Source organism: Lepidochelys olivacea (genome assembly GCF_965140295.1).
Source record: "Lepidochelys olivacea isolate rLepOli2 genome assembly, chromosome: 23".
Taxonomy (NCBI): Eukaryota; Metazoa; Chordata; order Testudines; family Cheloniidae; genus Lepidochelys; species Lepidochelys olivacea.
Window position 1 is genome coordinate 2,056,285 of NC_140433.1, and position 13,377 is coordinate 2,069,661.

At 66.1% G+C, this 13,377-nt stretch overlaps 1 protein-coding gene across 2 annotated transcripts; it reads right to left on the reverse strand.

Annotated features, from left to right (window-relative positions):
• Window positions 1-1,665: 1,665 nt before the first annotated feature.
• NOP53 (NOP53 ribosome biogenesis factor) lies at window positions 1,666-11,490 on the reverse strand (the record flags this gene model as incomplete). 2 transcript variants are annotated; one of them, XM_084612656.1, is made up of 13 exons in its annotated part: window positions 1,666-1,736; window positions 1,977-2,033; window positions 2,511-2,587; window positions 3,862-3,928; window positions 4,389-4,564; window positions 5,406-5,579; window positions 6,349-6,453; window positions 6,765-6,860; window positions 6,970-7,040; window positions 8,027-8,238; window positions 8,624-8,708; window positions 9,859-9,923; window positions 11,207-11,446. In XM_084612656.1, the coding sequence occupies 13 exons, from the start codon at window positions 11,422-11,424 to the stop codon at window positions 1,730-1,732; spliced, it is 1,410 nt and encodes a 469-aa protein (XP_084468782.1). The 2 variants fall into 2 exon arrangements, with proteins under 2 accessions (XP_084468782.1, XP_084468781.1); XM_084612655.1 differs by lacking the exon at window positions 1,666-1,736 and having other exon boundaries at window positions 1,973-2,033; window positions 11,207-11,490.
• Between the last annotated feature and the right edge of the window lie 1,887 nt (window positions 11,491-13,377).

The following is a 13,377-nucleotide window of genomic DNA, read 5'->3' on the forward strand; positions in this document are numbered from 1 at the left end:
ATTAAAACGGTGACCCCTCCCCATGGCCAGCACCTGGCCCCCACTGGGGCAGATGGTGGGTGACCCCTGGGGGTGGGAGGAGGGATGAAGGGAGGGACAGCTGGCGGGGGGGGGGCAGTGGGTAGAAATCCCATGAGGACTGGAGGCAGAAGGGGGAGGTGAGGGCAGGGGTGACCAGGCCACAGCCCCCTCCCAGGCCCAGAAGGTGGGGGGGGCAAAGGCAGATGCAGCCAGCCAGATGGGTGGGTGGTCCCAGCACCTGCCCCCATTGAGATCCCACAGTGCCCCTTGTGCTGGGATCACAGGGGTGGGGGGGAAGCACCAGGTGAGCAGGGGACCTGGCCCTCTGGCAACAGCATCCCCCCCGCCCCCCTTCGTTAGCACCAAGGAGGGGACACCTCCTTCCCAGTCACACCTCTATTAACAGAGCATGGGAAGAGCAGGGCACCAGGAAGCAGGGGAGGAGCTGGGAGCCAGGACTCCTGGGTTCTCTCCCAGCTCTGGGAGGGGAGTGGGGTGTAATGGTTAGAGCTGGGGGGGGGGGGAGTGGCTGGGAGCCAGGATTTCTGAGTTCAGTTCCCCTCACCTCTTTCCTGATCTGTGCACTTGGCCAGGACACACGTGCCCCCCTCTGGCATCTGAGTGTCCCACAGTCCCCCCCCCCCCCCGGCAGCAGGAGAACGTCCTCCCTCCTCAGCCCCCCAGCCCAGGGGGAGCCACCCCACGCAGGAACAAGACCCCGAGCCTGCCAGGCCTCCTGGGCTCCGCACTGGTGCATGGGGCTTTGTCCCCCGACTCCAGGGGTCCCCACCCCACAGCCGCGCCGACCCATGCCCAGAGCATGAGGGCTGCCCAGCGTTGGGTGGGGTGAGATGGGCCTAGAGGCAGAGCAGGGCCTGGCACCCAGTGGGTCACCAGGCCAGCTGAGAGCCAAACCAGGCTGGGGCTGTTTCCATTTCGGAGGCGGCTGGGAGGAGGCCGCAGCCCAGGACAGCGAAACTGCATTAGGTGGCCTGAATTATGCATGGGAGCCGGGACGCCGCGTCAGCACATCCCCCAGAGCCAGCCGCTGCGGGCGCCGGGAAGGGAGCTGCTAGCCAGGCAGAGTCCCTCACCGGTGTGGGGGGGCAGGGTCACCCCTGGGCAGCAACAGACCCACCAAAGCTAGAAATCTTCAACCACCATCCCCTGGCCAGGAGAGGGCCCCAGCTCCACAAAGCAGACTGGTAACGTGATGGGGGAAACTGAGGCAGAAAGCCAGTGAGGATGGAGGACTCCCTGACAGCCAGGACTCCTGGGTTCTCAGGGGAGGCCCAACAGCACTGGAGCTGGGCCAGAAGGGTCCACTCAGCAGCAGAGCCAGGGAGAGGACCCCGGAGTCCTGGCTCCCAGCCCCCACCCCCTTCCCAGAGGTGCTGGCCAGGAAGGGCAGAGAGGAGCTGGCTGGCAGATGCTGCGGTAGAAGCTGTGAGCCAAGCTGGCATCCCCAGCAGCTGGGGGGTGATGGGGGGGGGGGGGGATACTGTCCTGAATAGAAGCCAGATGTTGCTAAACCATGCACATCAAATCACAGCGCTGCGCCCTGCAAACGCCAGCCCCGTGGAGGGGATTTGGGGCAGGACGCGGGGGGTGCTAGGGGGCCGTGCAGGAAACGAGGAGCTGGAGTGACAGGAGATGCCCAGGGCTTTAATCCGATGGTCGGTACAAACGGCCGGCGCTGGGGACAGTGCTACAATCTGCAAGGCAAAGCAGAGGGCGGTTAGGGGGCTCGGCCGCGGGTGGGGGGCAGGAACGGGGCATTCAGGGAATCTGCTGCTGGTGAAATCCCAGAGACCGAACTCTTTATCCTCAGAAGAGGGTGTAACCCCCGGGGGGAGGGGCCAGCACCGGTCCCATGCACCCTGCTAGACCGGGCACGCCCCCCCTCATCCCCCACTGCCCCAGCCCGTGGGTCCCCCCCGGAACCCCCTACTTACGTGACTTCGCGGAAGGCCCTCTTCTCCACATACTTCAAACGGTATTTCCTCTTGAACCTGGTGGGGGGGCCAGCGGAGAAAGGGGGGGTTAGATCCCAGCCACAACGAATGGGGTACAGGCCCCTCAAATAAACCCACCAACCAGGGGGAGGGACTCAGGATGAGCCCTGCCTGATCCTCCCCCGCCCCCTCTGCTCCCCAGAGCCCTGGAACACCCCCTACCCCACCCCATGCCGGAGCCTGATTTGGGAACCTATGGGGGAGGGGGATGGGTTGGGGGAGCCTGTGCCCCCCCTCTTCCAGTGCTGGGTCCAGCACCTCAATGAACCGCTTATGGCTAGCGATGCCCACCCTGCCCGAACCGTCCCAGGGCGTCAGCCCTGCCCTGCCCCAGCTAAGGGGCAGAGACCCCTTCCCTCCAGACCCACGTGTGCTCTGGGCAGGGTTCTCCTGCCAACCTCCCCCCTGGCAGAGCAGGCACAGGCTGCCCGGGGCCGTGGGGCCCCCCAGGCCTGTGCGGGGGCCCCCACTCACTTGGCTCGCTCCCTGGGCTCGATCAGGTTTCTCTTCTGCAGGCTCTTGAAGCGGTCACGTAGGATGCTGCCCTCGGGCTGAGCGAGAGACGGGCAAAGCTGGTCAGAGCTGGGGGGTTCAGTCTGTGCTCTGGCTACGGGGAGGGGAATCTACTCGCTCCCATTTACCAGCCGCCCCTCACCCCGGCCTCAGATCTCAGCGCTAGGCTGGGACGCCCCAGCCCCAACTCTGCAGAGACCCCCTCACTGAGCTTCAAGAGGCAACACGTGTGGGGGGACGGGACTGACGGACAGGGGACCCTCAGAGCAGCCAGATGGGGAAACCGAGGCAGCAGATGCCCCCCACCCCCCCGGAAGAATTAGAGTGCTAAGCTGCCGCCCCCATCAGCCCCATCCCTGCCCTGGGGGGCAGCTGGGACCACCCCACAGCTGGGAGGCTGCAGCCCCCTCTCCCACTGCCCCAGACTGGGGGGCCCCACAGGGCAGAGAGGAAGCCGGTTCCTGTCCCTCCATCAGCTGAGGCCCGCAAACTACACCTGGCGAACGAGAGCGGGGGACGCTGCACCCTGGGCACCCGCTGGGGCCCCCCGGGTTGCAGAAGTATTGCACAGGAGGGCAGTGGTAGAGACAGAGCAAGGAGGGGGTGCAGAGGTGGGGGAACGGGGGGCCACAGGGGTCTCTAGACCCTGCAGCAGCTCCCAGACTTGCCCAGCAGCGTCAGGCCTCGGCACGGCGCCGGCTGGGTGAAATCCCAGCCCTGGATCTGCGCCAGGGCCCACAGGTGCAGACGCGGACGTGGAATTAAGGCAGAGGAATGTGGCCACGGAGGGGGGTGTGTGTGTGTGAGCTGCTGCCATGATAACGGGGGCATCCGTGGGCACCCCTGATTAGACTATGGGCTATAAACTCTCATGCTCCAGGGCAGGGGGCAGCTGCCAGCCACGAGGGTCAGGCAGGATTTGCCTCTGCGGGCAGGTTATCCCATAATCATCCACGGGGGGGGGGGGGGCACGTGGCACCGGCCCCTGTCGGAGGCTGGGACCGGACTGGACCGACGGGAGGCGGTGCCCGCTGCCGATTGGGTGGCTGGCCTGTCTGTCGGTGCGCACAGGACGAGAAGGAGGCTACATCTGGTGCCCTCAGTCCCCAGGTCCTTCCCCACTGGGCAGGGCCCGGGAAAACCCCGGGTGACCTTCACATTCCCAGCATGCACTGCTGCGAATCCTCCTAGCGCAAGGATGGGTCTCATCACGGGGCACCAGTGTCGGCTCCGCCCCCCGAAACACCGACCCCCCGGGGGCACCAAGGGCAGCCCAGGCACCAGGGAGATGGCCGCTGGTGCACGCGCCCACCTTGAGCGTCCGCAGGGACTCGGCCAGCTCCGTGCTCAGCTGCACCTCCAGGTCGGGGTCTTCGTACCTGCCGGAGAGAGACCCCGGGGGTGGGGGGAGGGTTAGAAGAGGAGCAGCCCCCCCACATGCTTGCCCTGAAAACAGAGCCCCTCCCCCACCCAGAAACAGCCCCCGCCGGAGCCCCCTTTATGTGGCAGCCCCCTGCGCCCACTTCACCCCAGGGCCCCCTCCGTACCCTGCTCAGCACCCCCAGTTCCCAGCGCCTCCTTCCTCCCCAGGCCCAGCACCCCCAGCTCCCTGCATCCCCTTTACACCAGCACCCCTAGTTCCCGGCCCCCCCCCAGCTCCCTGTTGTACCCCTGTACTGCACCCCCCCCTTCAGCCATCCCTTCACTCCCCAATTACAGCCTGCTCCTCTCCTGGGTCCCCAGGGGTCAGGCACCCGGGAAATCGCCCCCGCGCCCCCACCCAGGAGAGTCGTGCCCATGGGCCCGCCGCGCTCAGAGGGACGGCCCCTCGCTGCTCACTTGAGCCTGCCCAGCCGCCGGGGCTTGGTGGCCTCGGCCCGTCTCTTCGCCAGCCGCACCCGCCTCCGGCACGCCAGCTCGGCCTCGCGCCGCTTCACCTGCAGCCGGATGGAGCGGAGCTGGAAGAGCTCCTGCCGCCGGCACCGTGCCGCCTTCTCGCCCAGCTGCCGGGCCGCCTGCAGGGACCGAGTGGGTCAGATCCGGCGGGGCGCTGCCCCTCACCCCCTGGCAACAGCCCCCACAGCCTGGCCCTACCCCCCTGCTCGAACCACTGGGCCCTACTCCCCTGCCCGAGCTGGGAGAGAACCCAGGAGTCCTGCTCCCAGCCCTGCCCTGCTCTAACCACTAGCCCCCACTCCCCTCCCTGAGCTGGGAAAGAACCCAGGAGTCCTGCTCCCAGCCCTGCCCTGCCCTGCTCTAACCACTAGCCCCCACTCCCCTCCCTGAGCTGGGAGAGAACCCAGGAGTCCTGGATCACAGCCCCCCTGCTCCCCTCCCAGGGCTGAGGAGAGAACCCAGGAGTCCTGGCTCCTCCAGCCACCGGTGCTGCACCTTCCCATATCCAGCTCCTAACAACTGCCCCTCCCAGGTGCTCATTCCCTTGCCCCCCGCCCCCAGCGTGGGGCCCCAGCAGGGGGGTTGGAGCCAGCCCCCCCGTTGGCTTTGGTGCTGAGCCGGCGCGGGGAGCAGATGGCACTGGCTGGGCGCAGCAGATGGCCCCACGCTGCCGCACCGAGAATGAAGCTCACGTCTGGCACGGGTCCCGGGAGGCTGCGGACAAGCTGCTTGTTACCCCGCCGCTTCTCAAGGGCGATCTGCAGACCCAGGGGGATCCCAGCACGGGGTAAGGGGGCCCTGGGGTGGCCCTAGACAATGGCAGGGGGGCTCATCCCAGACACCCCGCCCCATGGGATCGTGGCCAGAGGGCACTGGCCAGCTGCCATCAGCCAGTCACTATTGACTGGGGCTGGATTACCCATCCCCCCACGCAAGCGGAAGCCAAGGGGAATTAGGCACCAGGAATTTGGCTTCCTTCTCCCTCCTGCGCTGCTGCTCCGTCTTCTTCTCGCGCAGGGGGGCCGGAGGTGGGGGGGCTCCGGGGGCCAGGGGCTCATCGGGCGCCTCTTCGTCACCCCCCTCGTCTGCCGACTCCTCAAGCAGCCCCTCGCACTGCTCCCGGAAGGCCGTCTCCTGCAGGCAGAGCGAGCAACGGCTATGAGACAGGGACAGACACATGGGGCTCTGGCCCCACCGCCAGAAGGGGAGCAGGGCCCAGGGGTTAGAGTGGGGCTGGGGAGGGGGAAGGAGGCAGGACTCCTGGGTTCTATTCAAGGAAACTCCATCACTGTTGCATGGGAGCTGCCCCAGCGGAGGCGGGGGGGAGGGGGGTTGATGTGCCCCACCGCTGCAAGGGGACATGGGCTGAAACACCCTAGTTCTCTAGGGAGCTTTGTGGGGGGGGATTCGCTTGACCCCGAGCTGCCAAGGCTGCTGGACCCTGGGGGCGTTACAGGGGTGGGGAACGTGGCACTCAGCGACTGGCACTGCTGGGCCCGCAGGGCATCCGGGGTCACCCGCAGTGAGTCGGGAAGGGCAGGGCCCCTCTCACGCCCTCCCCGGGCAGAGTCTGGGGGTTCCCTGGCACTGGGGTGGCATTACTGACCGTGTCCTGCGGGCCAGCCCATCCTTTGAAAGCGATTCCCTACGAGACTAAATATGGCGGGATCGGGTGGGTGGGGGGCGGGGAAGCCGCCAGCCAAGGACAGGGGGAGGGCTGGGCACGTGCCCCTGCACCTCCCGACTCCCAGGCTGGGGGGCAGGACTGGTGGGTTTGGCCATGTCCCCTCTCCACCCACAGCCTTGGGGGCCCCCGAGCCCCCCCAAGCTAGCTGGGCATTGCCTGCCCCCCAGCCCTGCAGGAAGGCTGCCCCCCAGGGGCTCCCGGCCGCCTGGCTCTCACCTGGGTGGGGGCCTCGGCCGCCGTGGGGAAACGCAGCTGCCTCTCCAGCTTCTCCTCGGCCTTCTGCCGCCGGAGCTCCACCTCATGGGCCTGGAGCAGCAGCGCCTGGGGGGAGACACAGGGGTCAGCAGGAACAGCCCCCCATTCACCCCCAGCTCAGCAGGGCCCTGGGACCCCCCACGCATCCCCAGCTCAGCAGAGTTCTGGGACCCCCCCCCACATAGCCCTCCCCCCAGCCCTAATCACCATAGGGCAGGAAAGCTGCCCCCCAAGTCCAGAGTGGGGCCACAAATCCCGCCCCCACGGCTGCTCCATTCCCAGCATGCACTGCTGCAAATGCTCCGAGAGCAGGCTGAGCCAGGGCATGTGTGGTGGCATGGGGGGGGGCTCAGCCAGGGCACTCCCCTGCCCCCTACCTGGTGGGCTTGGAACGTGGGGTTGTAGGACCCCCCAGCGGGGATGACTTCCACGGCCGGCAGCTCCGACGGCTTCTTCTCCAGCCTGGCGGGGCGCTGAGGAGAGAACGCGGGTGAGCCGGGAGGGAAGGGCCTGGCGCCCCGCGCACGGCACCATGTGTCCAGGGGGTCCGTGCCCACCCCCCCGCAGGGACCCAGCGCTCACCCGCACTCTCTGCTTCTTGGTCTGCTCCAGGAACCAGGCGTCCTGCCCGGCCAGCGGCCGGTCGAGCGGGTCTGCCGGGAGAATGGCACTGTTACCACCAGTCCCACAACGGTACCACCCACGGAGATGGTGGGGCCTAGGGGTCAGAGCGGGGGGCACCAGGATGCCTGGGTTCTGTGTTGTTTAGTGGTTAGAGGCTGGGGACAGCGCCAGGACTCCGGGGTTCTACTCCCAGCCTATGGCAGTGGGGTAGGGTAGAGCGGTGGGGTGGGGGGGGGCTGGGAGCCAGGACACCTGGGTTCTATCCTAGCTCTGGGAGGGGAGTGGGGTCTAGTGGGTTGGGGGAAGTGGGGCTGGAAACCAGGACTCCTGGGCTCTAGCCCAGCTCTGGGAGTGGAGTCTAGTAGTTAATGCAGGGGGCAGCTGGGGTGACATCTCCTTCCCTAGGGGGAGCCGGGTCTGTAGCGTGCTTTGAGCTCAAGGAGATCCAGAGAGACCTGGGGCAGGGCCCCCATGCTCCCCTCCCGCGGTACTCACAGCTCTGATGAGCTCTGGGGAGCATTCCAGCCAGGCAAGGGACACGAGTCTAGGCCACTCGGGGCGATCAGGAGCAGCCCTCCAAGTATGGGGGGTGGCTCCATTTGTGCAGCGAGTTTCCTGGGTCTTGGACAAACCCCCAGCAAGCAGATGCCTGCAGCAGCCAGGCCTGGGCCCCAGTGGGAGCGCTGCACAATGGAGGGCCGCCGGGTACAGAACAGAACCCCCCAACCCCACCCCACGGCTGCACCCTCTGCCACAGGCCAGAGTCAGCTGGGGGAGATCTCACAGCTCAGCGGTTGTGCTGAGCTTAGCCAAAGTCACCCCCAAAAAAGGGAAACCATGAATCTGGGCCGGCTTCAGGCTAGAACCCAGGAGCCCTGGCTCCCACCCCCCTATTCTAACCACTAGACCCCACTCCTCTCCCAGAGCTGGGGAGAGAACCCAGGCATCCTGGCTCCCAAACCCCATGCTCTAACCACTAGACTCCACTCCCCTGCCACAGAGGTTCCCTGCTTACTTGCGTCCGACCAGATGTCGTAGAAGTCCCCAGCCGGCTCGGGCCCCGCACCCTGGCCGTGTGCGGCCTCCGCTCTTGCTGGCCGCGCTTTCTGCAGCCGGGCCTGGAGTAGGCGCTGCTCTCTGGGCACCACGCCCCGCTCCGCCAGCTTCTCCCACAGCTGCTGCTTCCGCTTCAGCTTCTTCCCGTTGGGGACCTGGTGGGCCAAAATGCTGCCAAGGGGAGTGAGACAGGATGAGGGCGGCTCAGGCCTCTGGGCCAGCAGGGGGCGCTTGGCCTCCCTCCGTGTGAGACCTACATCCCACTCCCCTCCCAGTGCCAGGGATAGAACCCAGGTGTCACGGCTCTCTGCCCCCAGGCTCTAATCCACTGGACCCCACTTCTCTTCCAAACCAAGCACCCCAGTTCTGCATGGCTATTATCCCAGTTTTACCAATGGGGAAACTGAGGCACAGAGCCGTGCCCAAGGTCCCCCAGGCAGAGAACCACCCATGATCCCCGCAGGGACGGCTCCCTGGCACGCTTCCGTCTACACATGGGAGAGACGGGGAGCCACCGATACCATCCCACCAGTCCCGCCCCGGGCGGGACACTCACTCTTTGGGAGCAGGCACCTTGGAATCCGGCTGCAGGATGAGGTCTATTCGCAAGGGCTTCTCTTTGCCTTGGTTCAGCTTCCGGTCTGAGGCGAGGAGGGGAGAGACGGATGGACGGATGGCCACTCACTCTGCAGCACCCCGGAGATGCGAGGATGCCCCAAAAAGGGATGGCGTTGCCCCCGCCCCTGGGTATTGCATCGCCAAAGCCAGCAAGCGGCTCCCACCGTGTCCACACGGAATGGGACGCGCCAACCGGGGTGTTTTTTTCCCCCCAACCCGGCTCTGGTCTCCCCCAAGCAGCTGGCGTGCATGGCACGGCTTCCGACAGGCACAGAGCCCAACGTGCCAGACGCAGCTCGAGCCGCAGGCCATGGCCCATCGTCTAGTCTGTCCCCCTGCGTAACCCGGGCCAGAGAACCCTCCCTGGAGCCTGCGTCTCATCAAACCCCGCCATTCCCTGGCGCTCACCGTCTGCCGAGTTGTCCCTCACAGCACTTTATTCGTTAGCGCCATTTTAACCACGGGGAAACTGAGGCACCGACTCCTAGTCCAGTGCTCTACCCACTAGGCCACCTGGCTTCCCGGTACCTTGTGGGATTCCTACGCCCAGCCCTTAGCTTGTGGTTGAGCTAGAGCATCCAGCCGCCCCCCACAGCTCCCTCCAAGCTGCTCCCCGGTTCGCTACGCATGGCGAGCGATTCGCCTACCGACCCGCGGCAAGGCTTCCTGAAGCTGCTCGTGATTTGGAGGGGCCCCCTGATTCCAGATCTCTTAAGGGGCTTGATGTTCAGGCTGCGGTGAACCCCCCAGCTCTGCAATTCAGCCCCCCTCTAAGGCGATCCCCCTCATTGGAGATCGGCGCCGGGCGCTGCATGCAGCCCCTGACCGTTACAGATGGGGAAACTGAGGCACACAGACACGGGGACCTGCTCAGGGGTAACCTGCTCAGGCAGTGGCCCAGCTGGGACTTGAACCCCAGGCCACCACGGAAAGCAGCTGCATCTCTGCCCAGGACTGGTCCCCCCCACCCAAGTGGGACTCAGCCTTGCCCCCCAGGGACCCCCGCAAAGCAGCAGAACAGAAGCTAAGCCCCTCTGCTGAGGCAGACACTGGACTCCAAGGGAGCCCCCCACACTGGTTCTCCGACTGGGGGGTGGGGGGACGCTGCCCTTCTGCCCCAAAGCTCAGGGACCCCCACAGCACAGGTTAACTCCCCCCCCCCCACTCCCTCACCTTTCTCCTCACTCCCCGTGTCCAGGAAGAAGAGGCTCTCGTCCGGCTTCTCGGCCACCAGGCCCCTGGGGAGCAAAGGGGAGAGATGCCCCGTTACTCCCACACACTGGGGAAGGACCAAGGGAGCCCCGATGCCCTCAGCGGGTCCAAAATGCCCCCGCCCCCGTTCAGACTGTAAGTGCCCACCCACCTCACAGCTCCCCTTCCTCATCCCCGATTTCCCAAGGGTCCCCCATCAACTTTTCCCTTGCCAGTCCCCCATTTTCTCCTCCCCAAATTCTACCCAGGTCCACCCCTCTCTCTAGACCCTCCCCAGTTCTGCCCCTCCCCCCCGCTTCTGGGCCCTCTTGACACCCCTCCAGCCCTAACGCAGCAGCCCCCCCCCACAATTCACTCCATGAGGTCCTCTCTGCCCCCCCCAGCACCTATGAGGATCCTCAAGGTCTCCCACCCGCCTTTGCCCCCAGTTTCTCCATCACCCCAACCCCCAAACCCATGAGATCTTCTCCAACCCCCAAGCTTCCCCGCTCCATGTAGCCTCCCGACCCCTCCCAGGGTCCCCGCACATCCCCCAGCAGCAGCAATCACCCCCTCTCTTACAGGGCCCCCCAAAGCTCACCCCACATGGCCCCCATACTCACCCCAACCATCACTGTCTCCCCCCAGCCCCTCACCCCATCAGGGGCCACCAATTCTCTTCCCTTCCCAGGGCCCCAACTTCCTCCCGCCTCTGCCCCAATGCCCCCAGCCTGCCCCCTTTCCAGCCCCCACCCCCCTCCGCTTTCTCCCCATGCCCCCCCTCCCTGCCCAAGCCCTCCAGCCCCCACCTCTCCCATCCTCCAGGGCTCGCGCCCCCCCACCACCACCCGGGCGCCCCCCCGTCCCCCCAGGCGCCGCCCCCGGGCTCGCGCGCCCCCCCGTCCCCCCAGGCGCCGCCCCCGTCCCCGCGCCCCCCCCCACCACCCGGGCGCCGCCCCCGTCCCCCCAGGCGCCGCCCCCGGGCTCGCGCCCCCCCCCACCGCCCAGGCGCCCCCCCGGGCTCGCGCCCCCCCCCACCACCCGGGCGCCCCCCCGTCCCCCCAGGCGCCGCCCCCGGGCTCGCGCCCCCCCCACCGCCCAGGCGCCCCCCCGGTCCCCCCAGGCGCCGCCCCCGGGCTCGCGCCCCCCCCACCGTCCCCCGTCCCCCCAGGCTCGCGCCCCCCCCACCACCCAGGCGCCCCCCCCGTCCCCGCCCCCGGGCTCGCGCCCCCCCCCCCCCCCACCACCCAGGCTCCGCCCCCGGGCTCGCACCGCCCCCTCCCCCCGGGCTCGCGCCCCCCCCCCACCAGGCGCCCCCCCCGCCCCTCACCCGGCCGCGCGCTGCTGCAGCCCCACGTCCTCCAGGAAGGCCCCCAGCTCCCGGCCCAGCTGGGCCTCGGGCCCCCGCCATCGCTTCCAGCTCTTCTTCCGGTTGCGGCTGCCCCGGACCCGCCGCTTGCCGGGGGCGCCGGGATCGCGGGACCCGGCCCGGAAGCCCAGGAACCCGGAGGCGGCCGCGCCGCCGCGAGTCTCCGGGGGCGCCGCCATCTTGGTAAAGGAAGGAAACGCCGGGCCGGAAGTGCCAGTTAAACTACTTCCGGATGGCCCCGCCATCTTGGTATAGGAGAAAGAGGCAGGGCGCCGGCGGAGGGTTTTTATCAGCAGATTCCACACTCCCTCCATCAATAAATAAATAATAATAATAAAAAATCCCCGCCTCCTATGGCACCACCGCCCCCTCACCCGGACTACGGGGCGATTAATTTTTTGGTCGCTGGATTGGTATTGGAATCAGCAGATTCGACACCCCAACCCATTTCTGGGACCGCTCAAGAGACCCGACAGGCTGCGCAGGGGGCAGATGTGGGGCTGAGGCCAGGAACATCTGGACTAGGGCGGGGAATAATGGGGCTGTCATTGCACCTCCCAGCCTGATCCCCTTCCCAGTTACATGGGTATAAATCCAGTTTCACACCCCTCCCTACATTTCCCGGTGGGCATCCAGATTCCCGGGTGTAAATTCAGATTCACCCCCAGATTCCCTGGTGGGAATCCAGATTAATACCCCAGATGCCTGGGTGCAAATTCAGACCCCCCTCCCCTCCGCGCATAGATTTCCCGTTGTAAATCCGTGTTCCGTTCTCCGTGTAAACGCAGAACAACTTCACAACGAACTCTCTGGTCAGCCACGAGGGGGCAGGACCACCCGACTCGTGCCGGTCTCCCAGGGCTGGGCTTTGGGTGGAGCCCTGCCGGGGGCTGTGATCCTATTTTTCCTGCCCCTCGTGAATGGTCGAACAGTTTTCATGGGAGAGTTTCCACTTTTGGAAATGAAGACAGGAGGATCCCCCCCCTCGTGCACAGAGTCAGGCCTGATTCTTGTCTGATTCGTGTCTCTGGCCAGGCCAGCGGGCGCTGTGTGCCGGGTAGTTGTGAGGCAGGTGGGGTGATGCTGCGAGGGCGGGTGTGGGGTGTGTGTCAAAACCAAGGGGGTCCCCCCCCGCAGAACCAGCTGGCTGCACACGGTGGGGTCAAGGCTGCAGGTAGTAACAGAAAACACCCCCCCCCACACACACACAAAACTACTTCCGGCTGGTCCAACCAGAACCTGCACACACAAATCACAGAACGCACACGCACCCCCACACACCAGGCCCACACAAAACGTGCACACACCAACGCAACAGACGCACACCGATGCAACACGCACACACAAAACACATTCACAAAAAACATGCACACACAAAACAGCCTACAGCCACACAAGCCACAAGCACACAAAATACACACGCAAAACCCAGCCCAAGGACAGACAGACACACACACAGAAAACACGTGTGTACCCACACACACTGCTCAGCCTCGTCAGAAGCAGGGGATCCACACCCCCCCACCCCGGCTTCCTTTCACAAGCTGACGCTCGTCCTGGCTTCACCCACAGATGTTTCCCAAAGCCAGGGTGGGCCCTTCTCCCCACTGGGTCTGCCGGCACTGGGGTGGGTGCTTGGGGGGTGGCATGGAAGGGCAGGGCTGCCCTCCCCCCCCCCAACTTGTGTTTCACACCGATGAAGTGAGCTGTAGCCCACGAAAGCTCATGCTCAAATAAAATTGTTAGTCTCTAAGGTGCCACAAGTCCTCCTGTTCACTTTTCACATCCACACAGGGCTCTTGAAAACTGTAAATATTGGGGTGGAAAATCCAGAGAACCGGGTCTGAAGGGAAAGAATGATGGAGCCGTGGCTAAAGCACAGGGCTCCCCGGCTCTATCCCCAGCTCGGGGAGGGGGATGGGGTCGAGTGGTTAGAGCGGGGTGCCGGTGGGGGGCTGGGAACCCAACCTGCATGTGCCCAGGGATTTGAGATCCCGGGGGAGGGCGAAGTGCCCTGACTGAGCAAGGCTGGGAACGTGGCCATGCTGGAGGGGACTCAGGGGGGCGAAAGGGACCAGAGGTGCCTCTTGGCTTCAGCCTCCATCCCCCACAGGCACCCAAGGGAGGCACTG